Genomic DNA, 16,725 nt, shown 5'->3' with positions numbered 1-16,725 from the left:
AATCATTTACATTTCATTCGCTTTGGATCTACAGTCCTTCTGTCATTATTATCACTAAAGCAGCCATAAAGTAGCTGATGGCCAGGCGGCGGTAGTTATCATCTTTAAGTTCTTATCATTCTTTATCATTCAATATCATACTACACGCTTGCACAAATCAAACCGCATATTTGTGTGTCCTCTTATGATGCAAAAATGGTGCAACTACAACTCTGAATATGTGATTTTAGAGTAACAAAAGGTGGCAGGCAACGGCAGATAGTCATTTCAGCCATACGGGGTGGGAGTGGTGGTCACGGGTCTCTAATGACTTATTTAATATTGTAAGAGAAATTACCCAGGTACCAAGGAGCGCAAAGTCTCTTCAGCCTGAAAACAGAAACAATGGAGCCACCTTAATTGTGACATTACAAGCGATGGCACAGAGAGGAACAGAGGGGGTTTGATTAAAAGTAGAAGAGGTGGATGACTTTGTGAAAAGGTCACTGCACACTTACCTGGACTTCTCAACTCCCCCTCTTTCTGAACAAGAAAAAAGTGGAAGAATATGGAGGAAAAAGAACAAAAAAAAACTCTCCCATGTGATTAGTACAATTGTCAAAACTTCTCCAGGGCCCTAAAACTCCCTCAGACCCCAGAGGGTTAATTAAACAGATATTCTTCACCTTTTTACAAAAATTTACTCGTTGTGAAAGCGAAACTACTTTGTTTGGCCTTCCGAAAGAGGACACGACTAGAAATCAGTGGTTAAGTTGTATTTACAACACTGTTCCAGAACACTTCAACCCAAATATTCAGATGTGTGCAGCACATTTTATGGACGACCTTTCCTGATGCTGCTAGAGTAGACTACAAAGCCAGCTGTTCTGACTCACAGACAGTAAGTACGTTTTTTATATTTAAAGAATTTGCCACTGATGATTCAAATGCGAGTTTTGAGCAGTATAAAGTAGCACTTGCTGTTTGTCATTTCTCTGATCACAAATGCAGACATGGTTTTATGATTACGCGGCGCGATGCAACGCAACGCATAAAAAGACAGTAGAAGTCATTATAATCCACAATTATGTCCCCACTGGATGCAACAAATGCCTCGTTTATAATGGGTTTTAATGTTTTTGTCTCGTTGCTCCGGCCGGACACGGCATCACAGTATGGTAAGGGGCATAACATTTCCGTCACACGCTTGAGGTATTCGGCCAATCACAACGCACTGGATAGCTGGCCAATCAGAGCACACCTCGCTTTTCAGACCGATGAGCTTTGTAAAAATCGATGCGTTTCAGAAAGGCGGGGCATAGAGGAGAAACAATAATGTACAGTATGTGGAAAATAATGTGTTTTTTTAACCTTAAACAGCATAAACATTTCATTACGCCAAATACACAAAATAATGTTCTTTTTAGCAACATCATATGACCCCTTTAATTGACAAAGGGGCAAAGTCGTGTCATTTGGAAGCGTCATCAGTCACCTCCTAAAACGCTTCAGCCAATTTAATAGACTGTACAACTCCTCTACCTTTAATTCAGCGTGACATACCATCCTGAATCTATCACAAACCTTTAAAATATCTCTGGAGACATTACAATTTGATACACCGACTATGATGCTAACGATATACATTATATCCATCTCTGAACCTTGTACAGGTGAGTCAATTACCACATGCCTGAATGCGATGGGAAACAGCCCAGATGCACTGATGCATGACATGCACCTGATAAACATTCAGACCACGGGCGGCTTTCTGAGAAAAAGCGTGTAGTCAATTTTTCAGTGAATAATCACACAATTCCGCATCACAAGCAGGTACAGACATCTTGGTCTCCTGTTTAACATTTTATTTTTAGAAAATTGTAATGTTGATGGTCCATTAACAAAACAACGCTTGGTACATACTGAAAACATTTAAAAAGTGAATTGAGGACAAAGAGGAAAAACATAGAAACATCAAAATACAAACATCAAAACGGGCTGAATACAGTATGAATACAGATATATATTCACATTCTATTAAAAAAAAGTTTCATAATTATGGCACCTGAATTTTTATATGTGGAAAGCATGGTTGTTTTTTTAATAGACTATTACATTTTTGTCTGGTCGTCTGATATTGCAATTAGCTACAGACGAGCATTAGAAGACAAATTTGTGTTGCAATTGAATTTAAATAACTGCCTGTTTTCATTTTTATCTTTGAGTTTATCTATAGTTTTGCTCTGAGAAGGGAGATTTTACATCAATGTATTTATGTCAATGTATATATTTTTGTATTAATCTATTTATGTGCATTTTTCAAGCTCTTGTCAATATATATATATATATATATATTACACAAGAAATTCATTAAAATGTATTTGTAAATTAAAATCTCAAGAAAATGATGCGAGTTTTAGTTTGCTTACTATTAAAATACATTTCATTCATTTGAACAAACTTTTATAGTATCTTAAGGCAACTATACTTTTGCATATTCTCAGTGTAAACGAGCCAGTCTATGTCAGTTAGGTTTAAAAGTGGGTTTCGTCAAAAGACTCACAAGAACTAGTATGATTCTGGAGAGGTAAAGTCTGTAGAGGTAAAGTTGTTTGTTTTGAACCGGGTTCAGTTGAATGTTTCAGGTCAGTTCAGTCACACTGTGTTCTGAAGTGCAGTTTGGCAAGTATGTCGTAAGCAGTTTTGACGAGATGAGTCAGACAAATCACAAACGCACAGCGTACCGAAGGCATTACGCACTATGAACAAAAAATCAACGGTGTTAATGTTGTGATGCTAACATTAGCTTACATAATGCCGACAAATGCCAGCTTTGTACAATTCACAAGAAAGCCTCAGGCAATGCAATCTGAACTACATGTATGATTTAACAGTCAAAGAAAAATAACAATTTGCAATAGTGTATTCAGTATTCACCTAAGTACTAAAGCAAAAAGGTGCTTTTATAGTGTATTCTTTAGCAGAGGCTTAATAAAGAAAAACAAAAAGTCAAGTAGACCAAAAAATCTTGCATAAAGTGGATTTCGGCATCTGCATTCTACGCTATTCTGTATATCCAGTTCATGTGTGTCTTTAAAGCACCAGAAAGCTAACCGCTAATGTCGTTCCACAAACTTAGGGACATTTCATTAAATGAGTTAGGTAGATACAGTAGACGCAGTTTAAACAAAGACTTACAAAATTGGCTATCACTTAATCAACCCTCTGTTTTTCAGAAACAGTTCAAAATAAGAATCCCATTTAACACCCACAAAGGCTTGACCTCTGACAGTATGAAAGCGCTATGGTGAAGTACTAAAGCAAAAAGGTGCTTTTATAGTGTATTCTTTAGCAGAGGCTTAATAAAGAAAAACAAAAAGTCAAGTAGAGACCAAAAAATCTTGCATAAAGTGGATTTCGGCATCTGCATTCTACGCTATTCTGTATATCCAGTTCATGTGTGTCTTTAAAGCACCAGAAAGCTAACCGCTAATGTCGTTCCACAAACTTAGGGACATTTCATTAAATGAGTTAGGTAGATACAGTAGATGCAGTTTAAACAAAGACTTACAAAATTGGCTATCACTTAATCAACCCTCTGTTTTTCAGAAACAGTTCAAAATAAGAATCCCATTTAACACCCACAAAGGCTTGACCTCTGACAGTATGAAAGCGCTATGGTTTCCACTCAAATTGCAGTGATGTGCAGAGCGACCTCAAGTTGTGTGACATCTACTGTTTTAATTTCAACATCTGCAAGTTTTTAAAATTATAAAGTGTGAAGTGTCTTTAAAAACAAAAGAAATATGTTAAAAACCTCTGCAAAGAGATGTAAAAACAGTAAAAAGAACAAGCTCTGATACATTAAAGCATTGAATATAAAGCGCTGAATATCTATGTCTTAATGCACTTTTAGTTTACGAGGATATGTGAAGTAACGTATTTTAGTCCTTTCTTATGACCTTTATGGTCATCTTGAGCTCAGGAACAGATTTTTCACAAAGTGTGAAAAAAAAAACACTCCCTAGCTCTCATTCATTCACACATACACAGACACACACTCTCTCGTTCAACATCTGTCCTGGCTGTGGCCTGCATGCATCAGGGCTTTTATGTTGGGAAACAGATTCCGCAGCACTCCATGCAGAACTCCAGGCAGTCCGAGGACTCACAGCACGCATCCATAACGCCACAGTCCATGTCACAGGGGCAGTTGCAGTCGTCTCCCAGGTCGTCTGCGCAGCAGCAGCAGCAACAGGCTTCTGACGTGCAGGTGCCGCACGATGCCTGAGCCACCACCATATTGCACAGAGTGAGAAATTCACAAAACAGGCAGGCCAGGATGCAGTGGACACAGCAGTCTGCTCTCAGAGTATTGCAGTGGGCAGAATAAAACAAAAACATAGAATAAACATACAAAATTATTTTGTTAAGTATTTAAAGTAGTCATTTTCGAGATTTCGTGGGATCATTTTAGCTATTTTGTTTGGTGTCGCCAGTGGCGCAGAAAAACTACACATTTCACCTTTATAATCAAATAACAAAAAATTGGACTTAGCATTAATCAATTAAAAAGTATATTTTATAAAGGAAAATATTTATTATTTTATTTAAAAGTGACATTTTATTTCTGTTTGTTTTGATCATATTGACTAACAATAAAAGCTTTCTACAGTGTTTGTCGTGTGTGGGTGTATGTGTGTGTATGTGTAGGAGGTGAAGACGGCGGTTCAGCAGTGGTGAGAGCAAGAGAGGAATCAGAGAAATTCAAAAGGAATGAATTCCACTTTTGGGTTGATTAGTAGCTTTGTGAATAATGGGGTTATTATCATGCAAAAGCACAGGGTTGGTCACGTAAAGCTGATTAACAGCGTCCAACATTTTCGCAAGCAAATTGGTGTGTTAATGCTGCCGTTTCTCTCATATCTGATTAACATTTAAACTTCCTCTCGCACATACTATGCCAAATTACTTTTGTTTAAGATGACATGGATACACAGTTTTGCAGGAGCACTGGCTGACCATCTTTTGGGAAATTTTGTAAAAAATAATCAAATAAATAATAAAATAAACACTCAGTATTTACTTAAGAGTAACCAAACCGCTAAGTAGCCTGTTCATTAATATATATTAATTTAAAATGACCATCTGAGGATCTGATAATCAACACCGTATGATCTGTCCATCTGTTGGGAAAACAAATAAAATCAATTAATTAATGTTTGCATTACAAAAATCTAAAGTAACTAAAATAAAAAGTTCTGTTTGAGTGCTTGCCAGCAATCTTTTATTCATTAATTTTAACATAACCAAAGTATACTGTTTGTGTGTAAAAATAATAAATCCAAAAATGTTGTGGTACACTGTTAAAAATTTAGGCCTAATTAGACTATTGCAGAACGTTTTACTAAAAAAACGCTTGTTCAGTCTTTCTACTATTTTCACATTTAAATCAAAGTGTTTAATGTGTCTTTGTAATTAATTGTGAAATTTACTAGCATTTTCTGTCAAAAGTGTTTCTACTTTAATTCTTTTTCAGTGTAGATAACTGACTTATTAAGAGCTGAATCCTTAAATCACTCAGTAGAGTGTTGACAAAATGATAAATACTAATTTACTTTACAATCAGACTGCAGTGTGGTAATATGTACAGGACATACAAAGTTAATGTGCATTACAGACAAAACACAACTAAAGCAAAACGGCAAAGTGAAAAGAGAACATATTTTACTTAAACTAAGATTATAGCTTCAATAAGCAGTGAGACGCTCACATTGCGCTTCAGCATAAACAGTGCCGTAGAGAATAACAGTGAACCCCTACCAGTCCGGACGTGCCGCTCGGACCTCTAATCAACTGTAGAACCCAAACCGCAGTGCATTGAAGAAATCACAGCGATGTGGTGTGAATCGTTATCAGTCTAAAACGTGAATTTGCATGGCTTTCATCAGTCCGTGGTGGGCTGTCAGAGAGATTGCTGGGTTTGATTGAGCTCTGGTGAGGAGGGGGGAGAGAGACCAAGGACAGGGCCTGAAGACCACTGGATGCTCATGTTTGTTTGATCAAAGTGATTTTTTTTTTTGTAGGCAGTGGAGCTGACCAGTGGTGGTGCTGTGCAGCCTGGACAGTGTTTGAACATGAAACAAGTTTGCATACAGGCCCACCAAAGGCTTAAAACACTAGCTTTCTGAAAGGTCAAACAGACATACTTCTAGATTTCTCCATTGCCAAATTATGTGACAGCTACATCAACTGTTTATAAGTAATCTACTCGTATACAAAACATATGAATCAAAAATGGCATGCTTGCTATTTGATTAGCGATTCATTTAATAGTGATTAAATTTGCACCATGTGCTATTTTACTATCATTGAGATACTATTCTAGTTTTTTTATATATATTGAATTCGTTTTTATTTTTATATTTTTTGTTTTCATATTAAGTATTAGAAATTTTGTTGTGTTTTAGTTATTCTTATTAGTTTTTAAATGTCTATAGTTTTTATTAATTTTATTTCAGTTTTAGTTATTTTAGTACATCAAGTTAAACTAAACAAAAGTGAGAAATGTGCCTTGGCAACTAGCTGAATTAAAATAAGTTCAAGTTTATTTTATTTTATTTAAAGTTTAATTTATCTCAAGTAATACATTTTTTTTATGGTTTTAGTTTTAGTTAACTGTACTAACCCTGCACCATCCTATTAAAGAAGTATGAAAAATTACATGTGTCCACCGATTATTTCACTCTATTTTTCTTGTCCCTTTTTTAACTAACAATTTCTTTCGAGAAACAAATTTAAAAGCTACAGTACATAACGAGTTCCCTTGGATGTATAATTTATCAGCAGCGATTAGTGTGAATCTTAAGGAATGAGAGTCTGTGTAATGTACACAGGAGACAGGCTGCTTTATCTCAGCTGCAAAACTGACATCGGCCCAATGAGAGGGTTCATGTTTAATGTCAGACCGAGTGGAGGATGCCCAGATTCCGCCAGGCCAAAAACAGCCCCAGCACCTCGGAGGAAATAGTTTGAGACATCTGGAAAACTCCAAAGGCTAACATCAAAAAGAAAGGCAGCATGACATAAAACAAGCTGGAAGAGTTGCAGACCGGCAAGCGGTGTGGGAACGTTCAAATGAAGAAAGACTGACTGGTGCATGGGTCATACATAGCGGCTTTAGAGACCAAATGAGAGGGGGATAAAATAAAATAAAAAAGCAGTTAATTTGCAGTCAATACGGAAGTGTGCACAGCAAACTTTTTCGAAAGAGAGATCCAGATACGCTGGGGAATCTGCAAAGATGGGAAAAACATGGCATTACGATGCACCACTAATGACCGTGCTAGCTTTCTGCTTACATCCCGCAGCCTTAATTGAATTTGTCAGAGGGATTTTAGACGACTGCGTGCTTACAACAGAACACAATCACAAACATGCCATCACTCAAGGTCCTAACCCACCCGCAACAGAACAAAAGATCTCTCAATTAGTTGATTTTCTGCTGGGGTTGCTGTTATCGCAGTCGGCGACGGCAGCCAAAAACACGAGGAATCGCAATCCCCTGAGCAGAGATCTTGTAAAGCTTTATTCTTCAGCTTCCCAGGCTGTTTAGAGGCTAATTTCACAGGCAAACAGATTATGGTAATCCGTGTAAACATTAAAACACAACAGCTTGCTGTTTTCCAGGGGGAAATTACTACTTGAGAGAGAACATATTGATTCAAAACACAGTTCTACAAATAACGCACGCACGCACACAAGCTGTAATGAGACAGACTTATTGAACTGTTCACCCACCCCCCCTCCAATTAAGATGTGAAAACTATGACGCCTTTAAGGAGATGATAGCGTTTGTTACACGTACCTCGCAGTAGGCTCCTAATCGCGAATCACCTGAGTGATAAATCCTTTCGAAAACTTTCCAGTCTTGGAAAATGTTCACATACTTTCCTGCCGGTTCACACACAGGATAAAGTGTCCCCAATAGATGTATGTGCCTATGGTTGCTTTTGTGCAAATAAATCCTGATCTAAAAAAATTAATAAATATGAATAGATAAATATAGAAATGAATTGATGACTCAACCTGCACTCAAGATTGTATTATTCTAATTATATTGACAAATACATTAAAAAAATTATTGTCCAATAAATATAGTACAAGAAGCTCTTCTCTTACTAAAAACAAATGCTGTAGCAACAGGAAACAACAACGATGTACTATGCATTAAGCATATAATTATGGTTAGAGACTGTGAACAAAAGGCTATAAATAAATGAATAAACATTAAAAAAAAAACTAAATTAAAATATATAATAAAATAGCTAGTCTATAAATCCTATTTATATAAGTCCTAATTCAGCTGAATGCCAGGGCACGTCAAATGAAACATATATACCATAAAAACAGCTTTACAGAGAATCTAAAAGTGCTCAACAGGTGCAAGCCTTTGCTTGATTAAAAAAGGTTATGGTATCAGACAAGCATGATTGAACATCATGCTGTAAATAAACCACAATACATAAGCCAGGAAAGGGGTGCTGGTACACAGGAGCAAGGAAGAGAGCGGGTCTTAATGAGAGGACACTGTGAGAGCGGGTAGCGATGGCCCCTGCTGAGGTGGGGTTGACACATGGCAGACCCCCCACTCTCCGCAGTCTTGTTAAAAGGTCACACCTTGGTGACCATTTCTAATGCACCAGCGATCTCCTTCATTACTGCCCTCTCCTTACCATCACACCTGACAATGTGCAAGCTGCTTTTTTCAGCTCGGCCTTCTGTTTGTCCTTCCCATTTGTGAGACAAGACAACACTACAGAAATAAAGAGATCAATCTAGTTCGAGTTATGAAAGATTAAATAAAGCAGTGCATTTATGGGAAACAGAACAGAAAAGTCCCAAATTAGTTGCGGTTAGGTGAAGGGAGGGGAAGACCAGGAGAGGAAATCTGCAAGCACATATGAGTTTGAGTGTGAGTGTATGTTTGCATATGTGATGTCATGTACCCTCTGGAGTTGAGCCGGGTTTATGGGAACCCGTCGAGCTGCTTTTGCTCCTTCTGCTGCTGTCGCTGTTGACCGACAGGCTAGAGCGAAGCTTTCTCTGCACACGGTGTGAGACGGGCGACGGGTGCTTCCTGGACTCGGAGGTGGGGCTGGTGGAGGGTGGCTGTGTGACCCCGCATGGCGTGCCGTGGCCGTTACTTAGCACAGCGTGCAGGCCGTTCTGCTGCCTGCCAGCCTCTCCGTCGATGCCATGCTGCTGGGATGTTGCTAGCTGGGGCAGAGGCTGAGGTTGAGCTACAGAGAAAGAGACAGAATTTTTTGTAATCATCAGTTTGGACCAGAGAGACTTCACATCTGGATTGGTAACATTATGTTTTGGATGAATTACTGGCCCTTTATAGCATTTATTTTAATTTGAACTTTAAAACAGAAAAAGAATGCACTTTATGGCGAAATGTGAAAGACAACTTTATTAAGTAAACTTTAAGTAACAAAACAAGAAATTTGTATTTAGCAAATATTCACCAAATTTTAATCACAAAGTTTATTCAAACATACACAAGGGATTCATATGTTCCATCATGCCCTGTAAAAAACGAATAAGGATTCTGGCTCCTAATCCAGTTCATTAATGAGTTAATTATCAATTTATTTTAGTAATTTCAAGGGGGAAATAATGGAAAATAAAAAGCATGCAATTAACTATTCACATTTAATGCATCACACAAAAGTAATTGGTTGTTGTTGTTTTTTTATATTTATTTAAATGTGTAAATTAAATTTAAAAAAAAAACAGAACTGGTTTTAAGCAAAAAAAAACACTTGACCTTCTAACCCTTGCACTCTCTATTCTTTTTCTATTCTATCTTTTTGTTTTCTTTTTATTTATTAAAAAAGACCCTTTAAAGGCCTGTTCACACCAAGGACGATAACTATGAAGATAACAATAAAGATATAGTTCTAAAAATCGTTCTTAATATTAAAGAATAGCAGAGTCCACACCACAGCTATAACGATAAAGGCACAGAGAAACGATATCGTTGGAATCACTTTCAGAATGATTTTTTCCAGCTGATGAACGATAAAAATATTGACAGCCAATCAGAATTAATCCTGTTATAACGAGCTTGAGAATTTAAAGCGGCAAACGATCGTGTATAATCGTTGGAATAAACGGACGATATCATCCGCTGGTTATATAATTATCTTTATAGTTATCGTTCTTGGTGTGAACGGGCCTTAACACTAGCCTTCCCTATTCTATCTACTCATTTTTCTTTTTATTTATTATTTTTTTTAAAACGTGCTATGTGTACTGCGTTAGGCTAACCGAAACTTGTCACAGCACTTACATATTATTGGTTTTGATTTCTTCTATTGTCCTCATTTGTAAGTCGCTTTGGATAAAAGCGTCTGCTAAATGACTAAATGTAAACAAAAACTAGTTCTCAATTCCCAATCCTAATGCCGTGTGATCCATAACCTGAATACACTCTTTTATACTTTCAGTCTTCACGCAGCCTGAACCGAGAGGCTTTATCTGATGCAACAGTAGTCAAAGTGAGTACTGTAAGCAACACTAGTGTGCATTCAGCTCTGCTGGGAGTCTTATGTACTCTCCTTCAGGATACGCACATCATGTTCATTGGGCTCCTTTGAATTATTCATCATTTTCTAGCATTGCAGGATTTTTTTCTTTTAGTTTATTCTGGCTTTTATGCTAAGATCTTTGCATTTTATGTGGTGTGTTTTAAGGTAGTGACACCTGAATTTCTCAAACAGCATGTGAAATAAGTTTTCTCTTAATTACTTTTTTTCTTTTGGTGGGAGGTCCACACTGACTGTGCTATTAATGTTAACAAGAGAAGAAATTCAGACCACCTCTTTATAACAACATATCACCCTGGGAAGATGCTGAGGGGAATGTAAAATAACACAATTAAAAACAGGCCATGACAGCCTCATCAGCCAGCTGTCCATCTGTATGTACACTACAGCTAGCAAACAGGAGCGATCCCACTGTCAAACACATGTACCAAGATGCTTCATTTGTTTAATTATGATCAAATTAATTTGAGCATATTTTATAATCAGTATACAAAGTGTGGGGTAGTGGTCACCAAAAGCTCAGGGCTAGACGGATGCTGGTCAGTGTTGTTAACTAAATCTATTTTAAAATGTTTTTGTTAATTAAAATAAAGCTATAAAAACGTGATATAAATAGTACATAAAATATTTCTTTAAAACAAGGTTTTAAAATGTATTTGTAATATTTAAATGTATTAGTTTAATTTCAGTTAGTTGCAAAGGGAACTTTCCTAGTTTTTATTAAAGTACTATAATAACTAAACTGAAGAAAAATGAAACTATATAGAAACTATATAGAAATATAAATAATATTAAAAATGACATAAGCACAAAAAATTACTAAAACCAACGAAAATTAAAAAGAAAATATAAAATGTTGGTGACATCACTAATTTTTATAAGTTCAAAACAAGTCGTTTTTGCAGTGCAGTTTGAATAAATGTTTTTATTTTTATCAAGAAAATTACAGTAGCTGTTCTCACCAAGCTTTTTTAACTTAAATAAATAAATCAAGGAAAACTTGATTTTCTCAAGATAATATCAGGTTACTCCAAGAGGGCTGTCCTTACAATAAAATGTACTGTAAGATGTTAGTCTTTGAGGTCTCAGAATAGAACTGTCGCGATTCGTCGGATTTTATTCGATTTTTTAAAATCCCTGACTTCATTTTGCTCGCGTCGACTAACCGGCAAAATACCGGAAGTGGCGCATTTCACAGACGAGAATGTATAAAACACATTATTAGTCTGTTTTCCAAGGCTGCATGATATATTAAAATCGTAATTAAGCATAATTGTGAATTCACAAATGCTACGATTTAATTAAATAATTATATGCAATGCAGTTCTAATACAGTATATGCATTTTAATTATTTATATGCGTGTAGGTTAAGTACATGCGTCACACAGCCGCTCCGTTCACAGTAGTTCCACAGGAACTGTTATCATTTACATGTGTGGAGCGTCTCAAACTCCATCTCTGCATGTTGTTGTGAGTTTGGGTTTATTATAACGTCCATCTGGGAACGCAACATGCGCCATTTCATCAGATTTGTAAGGTAAATCATTTATAAATCTACGCAAACTCAGGAGAATACATCGCAGTTTCAAAATAAAAGCTCAAAGCCTCACTCTGAGTTTACACATTTTGATGTTCACATATTCTTTTAATTACAGCGTCTATAGCATTTCTATTAAAGATTAAGTGGACATTTGAATGAAATGGTGCTTGGTCAATATTAAACAAGGATTAGATCGCACAGTAATGTGTAAAAACAATCGTCAGGCCGTTGGCGCCCCCTGCAGGCCTTTGTTGTAATGTGTAATGTACATTAGCTCTATTGTTTATAATACATTATGTATTTTAACAATTTTGTTCAATAAAACCATATGATTTCTTGCTTTTGATACTTTATTTGAACTAATTATTATTGCCTCATTGCTATTATATATGTATTTTAAGTAATTTTAAAGGCTATTGTTGTTCACTAAGATCTATTTTTATTACCACAAAAAAATTAATTATAATTATAGGGCACTATGAAATCCGTTTTATTTCCAAATTAATTAGTTTTTTCCATTTTCATTTTTCTATACTCTGTTTTAACGGTTAAATAAAATTGTATTAATCAAAAGGCCTGTCTAATTAATTGAGTTTTACAGTTTTATCTTTACCAAATTCTGTTTTCCATTATTTTCTGGATTCCATTTTAATGGTTCCATTAAATTTTAATAATCAAAAGCGCCTCCAATTAATTGATTTTATTTTTTAAAAAAATCACAAATACTGCACATTTTTGTTTTTCTCCTAAATAAATTCTGGTAAATAATATTTCTGGTAAATACTCCTTTAAAAAAGTGTTTTTTGATTATAATTTTATTATTAGTAGACTAGAACATGTAGATATGTTGTCATTCTTACACTATAATACTGAACCTTGATTTCAGTGATTTGGACTGTGAGATGGACACTTGCTTCTTGCACTTTATGTTGCACTTTACATTTTAACTTTTGGATTTCATTTGGTTTAATGAAATATAGTTTAATAAAATAATCTTAAGTAAAATTGTTGTTTTTTTTGTGGGAAATTAATAGTTTAGATTAATCAATGAATCAATAAATTAGTCAATCGATTAAGCTAAATAAGAATAGTCATTAGTGGCAGCCCTATCTCAGAATCCTCAATACAAAATCTCTCTAATGTCACTGCTTGCTTGGTAGCTATCTTACAAAAAATGTTGAGTTTTAAAAACGTATAAAAGCAACAGCAGTTATTAAAAAGCGATAATTAATAACTGATATTTGTACATCAGGAGTCAGGACAGTCCACCCGGAGTGGCCTGGTGTTAAGTGTCCTGCCCTAGGGCACAACGGTGATGGTTTATGGATCCTCCCTTACAGTATTTTGAACCAGACCTGATCTTTAACCAGAACACTACATTTCCTTCTGTTTCAGCAGACAGGCTCAAAAGCGGCCCAGTCAGGAACACGTTGCACATCCATCTTGCAATACGCTGCCAGAACAGCAGAACAGAGAATGTTGTGGGCATCTGGTACACACTGATAGGATCGCATGGGCCCCGTGAAAGCCCAAAAGGCCGATGCAACCCAAAAGAAAAGTCTCCCCTCGATAAAATATAAATGTTGCCTTCAACCCAAGATATGATAGGTGATAAAAATTGAATACCCACACTAAGTGTAAAAAACAAGCATTGTATTGCAAACGGTAGACAAGCTGACAGGTCGCATTAAAATACCATGTTATGGTGCGGAAGGGAGGGAGGGGGGAAAAGAAAACAGTCCAAATTGGTCTTCTAACCACTCTGTTTCCAACATATCAACAACTGTTGAGAGTGTACATTTGTAGTTGAATAATACATGGTATTCCTCTACACACTCTGTCAAACACATCACAGGCAAACAGGGGGTGAGTGCTTCTTGACTGTCTAAGCAGCATCCCAATTTGGTCCCCTGGATCTGACAGCCTCAAATATCCTGGGAGCATTTTTAAAAGGCCAGTGTTTGATGGATTCATAAAGAACACACAAATATAATTGCCATTTGTCACCGCGCATTCGGCGCACGCTCCACGTGGGGACGGCGAGCCGGGACGCCCAGGAGAGACGCCGCGCCACTGTGGCGTCGCTCTCTATGTAAAACTGTAGATAAACACCCCTTTGGCTTGGTGTCACAGAAAATAGCTCCGCTGGAAGAATTCGAAATTGTACCCCAAAGACGTGGAAGCAGAGCATGGCGGACCTCCCAAGAACGAATATGTATGAACGTCAACAGCGTGGTGTGGCATAGACAAGACGTTGAAAATTCGGTCAAGCAGGAGGGATGTTGAAAAAGAGGTGAGACAGGGCAGGATGTTCTCTCATTTGCGCTGCTCTCTATGGAGACTGAAAGGTAAAGAGAGAGAGAGACAGGAAAAAAAGAAAAGTAGGTCCCTGTATTTTTGCGGCTTGAGGCCTTTTAATATTTCATCGTAAGAGTGGAGCTGTTTGCTGTGCCCCATTAGGACACCCATCAAACAGAACATACATTAATTCACTTGTCAACTCATGTCATCCAGCTAAACAGCCCCCATCCGCTTCTTATCATCATCTGCTAATGGCTAACAATCATTACCTGTACAAAACAGTTGGTCAGTGAAAAACACGAAGTACTGGTCGACAATGAGAACATGAGGGTGAAAAACATCTGAAGTTTAAATGGTCAAATAATTTTTATATAATTATAATAATATAATAAAAAATTACATAATAAGTATATACTATTTTGAATTAAATATGAAATTATATTAAGCTGACAATATTATAAATACATAAACATCTCTTACATAAAATAAAAAAAACACATTCTTTGAAAAATACTAATAAAAAAGATAATCCTTCAGTCTAGGATTTCTGTATTACAATTTGTTTAGCTTTGTATATATGAATGCAACAAAAATAACTGTTTAATGCTCCATGGGCCTGTCTCTCTGATTGAAATGCTAATTTGTTAATGTGCACTGACATACCAGGAGAGTTCCCACCATCTCCCAAAACAGCCCGGGGTGGCATTTCTCCTAACAAACACCTATGGCAAGCTTACACCTTTTGATCCAAAGCAATATACTCCCTCAGTTGAAATGATGTCCCCGTATTTATAGAAACAAAACCATGGGAATTTGGTTGGAGGGAAGGAAAGCAGAATGAATATTATTAAAAAAGGGCTGCGACAGAAAAAAACCTTCAGCATATTAAAAATCATTTACGGCTTGACCTTCCAACTCTGTGGCAAGGTCTTACTTCCAGACAAGAGAAGTAAAAGAATTTAAATTTTCACTTAGATGATCTATTGCCCAAGCTAGATTCACTGATGATTCTAAACCTGCCAAATAAAGTGTAATTCGAAAAGTGCAAATTGCACAAAGGTACCTTGTTTAACCAGAACTTTCCTGATATCGTCTCATGCACAACAGCCATGTATATTTTTTAGTTGGGTTATTTAAACTTTTGTCCAATTTGTGTCTTTAACACATTTATTTGAGACTATTACGTGTCTTGATCGGTGATCACAGTAATTGCCCTATTCTTTGAAGCTGCCCCAAATGTCACATGCCAGAACTACTTTAACTCTATTACGGCACCTCCTCCGGCTTGCTGGCACCCTACAATATCTCATTTCTGAGAGACACCGTAGCTCACATCTTATTTTATACTAAATTTCTTGCAGAAGATGAATAGGTAGTCACTATTACTCAGCTTTTTTTGTGCGACGGCACACTTTTAATTCTTTCTGACAATCATTTAAATTTGGCTGTTCAAATGAAACCTGCTGTAGAGAGGTGACACCTGAGAAGGCGTTTAATATTCCAGGGCCACCCTCTTTCACAGTCATTCACTGTCTGTCCTTCTCTCGCTCGCCTATTCTTTCACTCCATCTCTCTGTAACAATGACAAGCCGAGCCAGGCGTCTGGGATTTACTAATTTCAAATTTAGTAATTTGGCTGCTGATTGAGTGGAAAAAAAATAACCCCTTCGGACCTTGTTCTGCTTAATTACATTTTATAAGGCAGCTGGCAACTCCAAAGACAAGGAGAGAGATTGTGAAGGCTTAAGTTTTTCATCAATTATACTTCTATTTCAAATCTGCATTTGCACTATGTGGCATGCTTGTCATCAAAATCATTAAAGCCCCCCAGAAAAGCATATGATAGTGTGGAACAGGCAAAACCTATCAGAAGCGAGGATATTCAAAACAACATATTTTCAAATTAATACTAATCAACTAAGTGATCTTGAGGAAGTTCTGTATTAAGCTGGTTTTGGATTTACCAGTCTTTAAATTGGATGCATTTTACCATACACATCAAACAGATTGCATACGTAAGGCATGTTTATTCATTCAAACACAGCTAGACACAGCCAATGGAATTGAAATCTAGAACAATTTTAAAAGTTTAACATCACACACTGTCTTTAGCATCACACAATGCTATTGGAATTAGCTGATAAAGGCTTAATATAAACATTGGCATCGGCCGATTTGAAAAAAATAATGCCGATATGCGTTGCCGATAAGATGAATAGCTCACATGTGCTTAGGGTGTGTTAGCGATAAGATCACGTCAGCAGTGTGGTCATTTTTGAAGCGAACTT

General features: G+C 36.6%; 1 protein-coding gene across 4 annotated transcripts in view; it reads right to left on the bottom strand.

Annotated features, from left to right (window-relative positions):
• LOC107580133 (myoD family inhibitor domain-containing protein-like) overlaps nt 1-16,725 on the bottom strand; it is a 63,556-nt gene that overhangs the window by 33,289 nt on the left and 13,542 nt on the right. For 2 of the 4 annotated variants that reach the window (XM_016265884.1, XM_016265878.1), the window contains exons 4-5: nt 8,988-9,281; nt 3,778-4,340 (exon numbers count right to left, since the gene is read on the bottom strand). In XM_016265884.1, the coding sequence (XP_016121370.1) occupies nt 4,090-4,340; nt 8,988-9,281 (545 nt within the window). In that variant the 3' untranslated portion in view covers nt 3,778-4,089. Of the gene's footprint in view, nt 1-3,777; nt 4,341-8,513; nt 8,795-8,987; nt 9,282-16,725 lie in introns of those variants that run through there. The other 2 variants (XM_016265897.1, XM_016265891.1) reach the window with 2 other exon arrangements.

This window comes from Sinocyclocheilus grahami, unplaced genomic scaffold, assembly GCF_001515645.1.
Source record: "Sinocyclocheilus grahami isolate Dianchi unplaced genomic scaffold, SAMN03320097.WGS_v1.1 scaffold33.1, whole genome shotgun sequence".
Lineage (NCBI taxonomy): Eukaryota > Metazoa > Chordata > Actinopteri > Cypriniformes > Cyprinidae > Sinocyclocheilus > Sinocyclocheilus grahami.
This window is presented reverse-complemented; position numbering and strand designations above follow the sequence as displayed.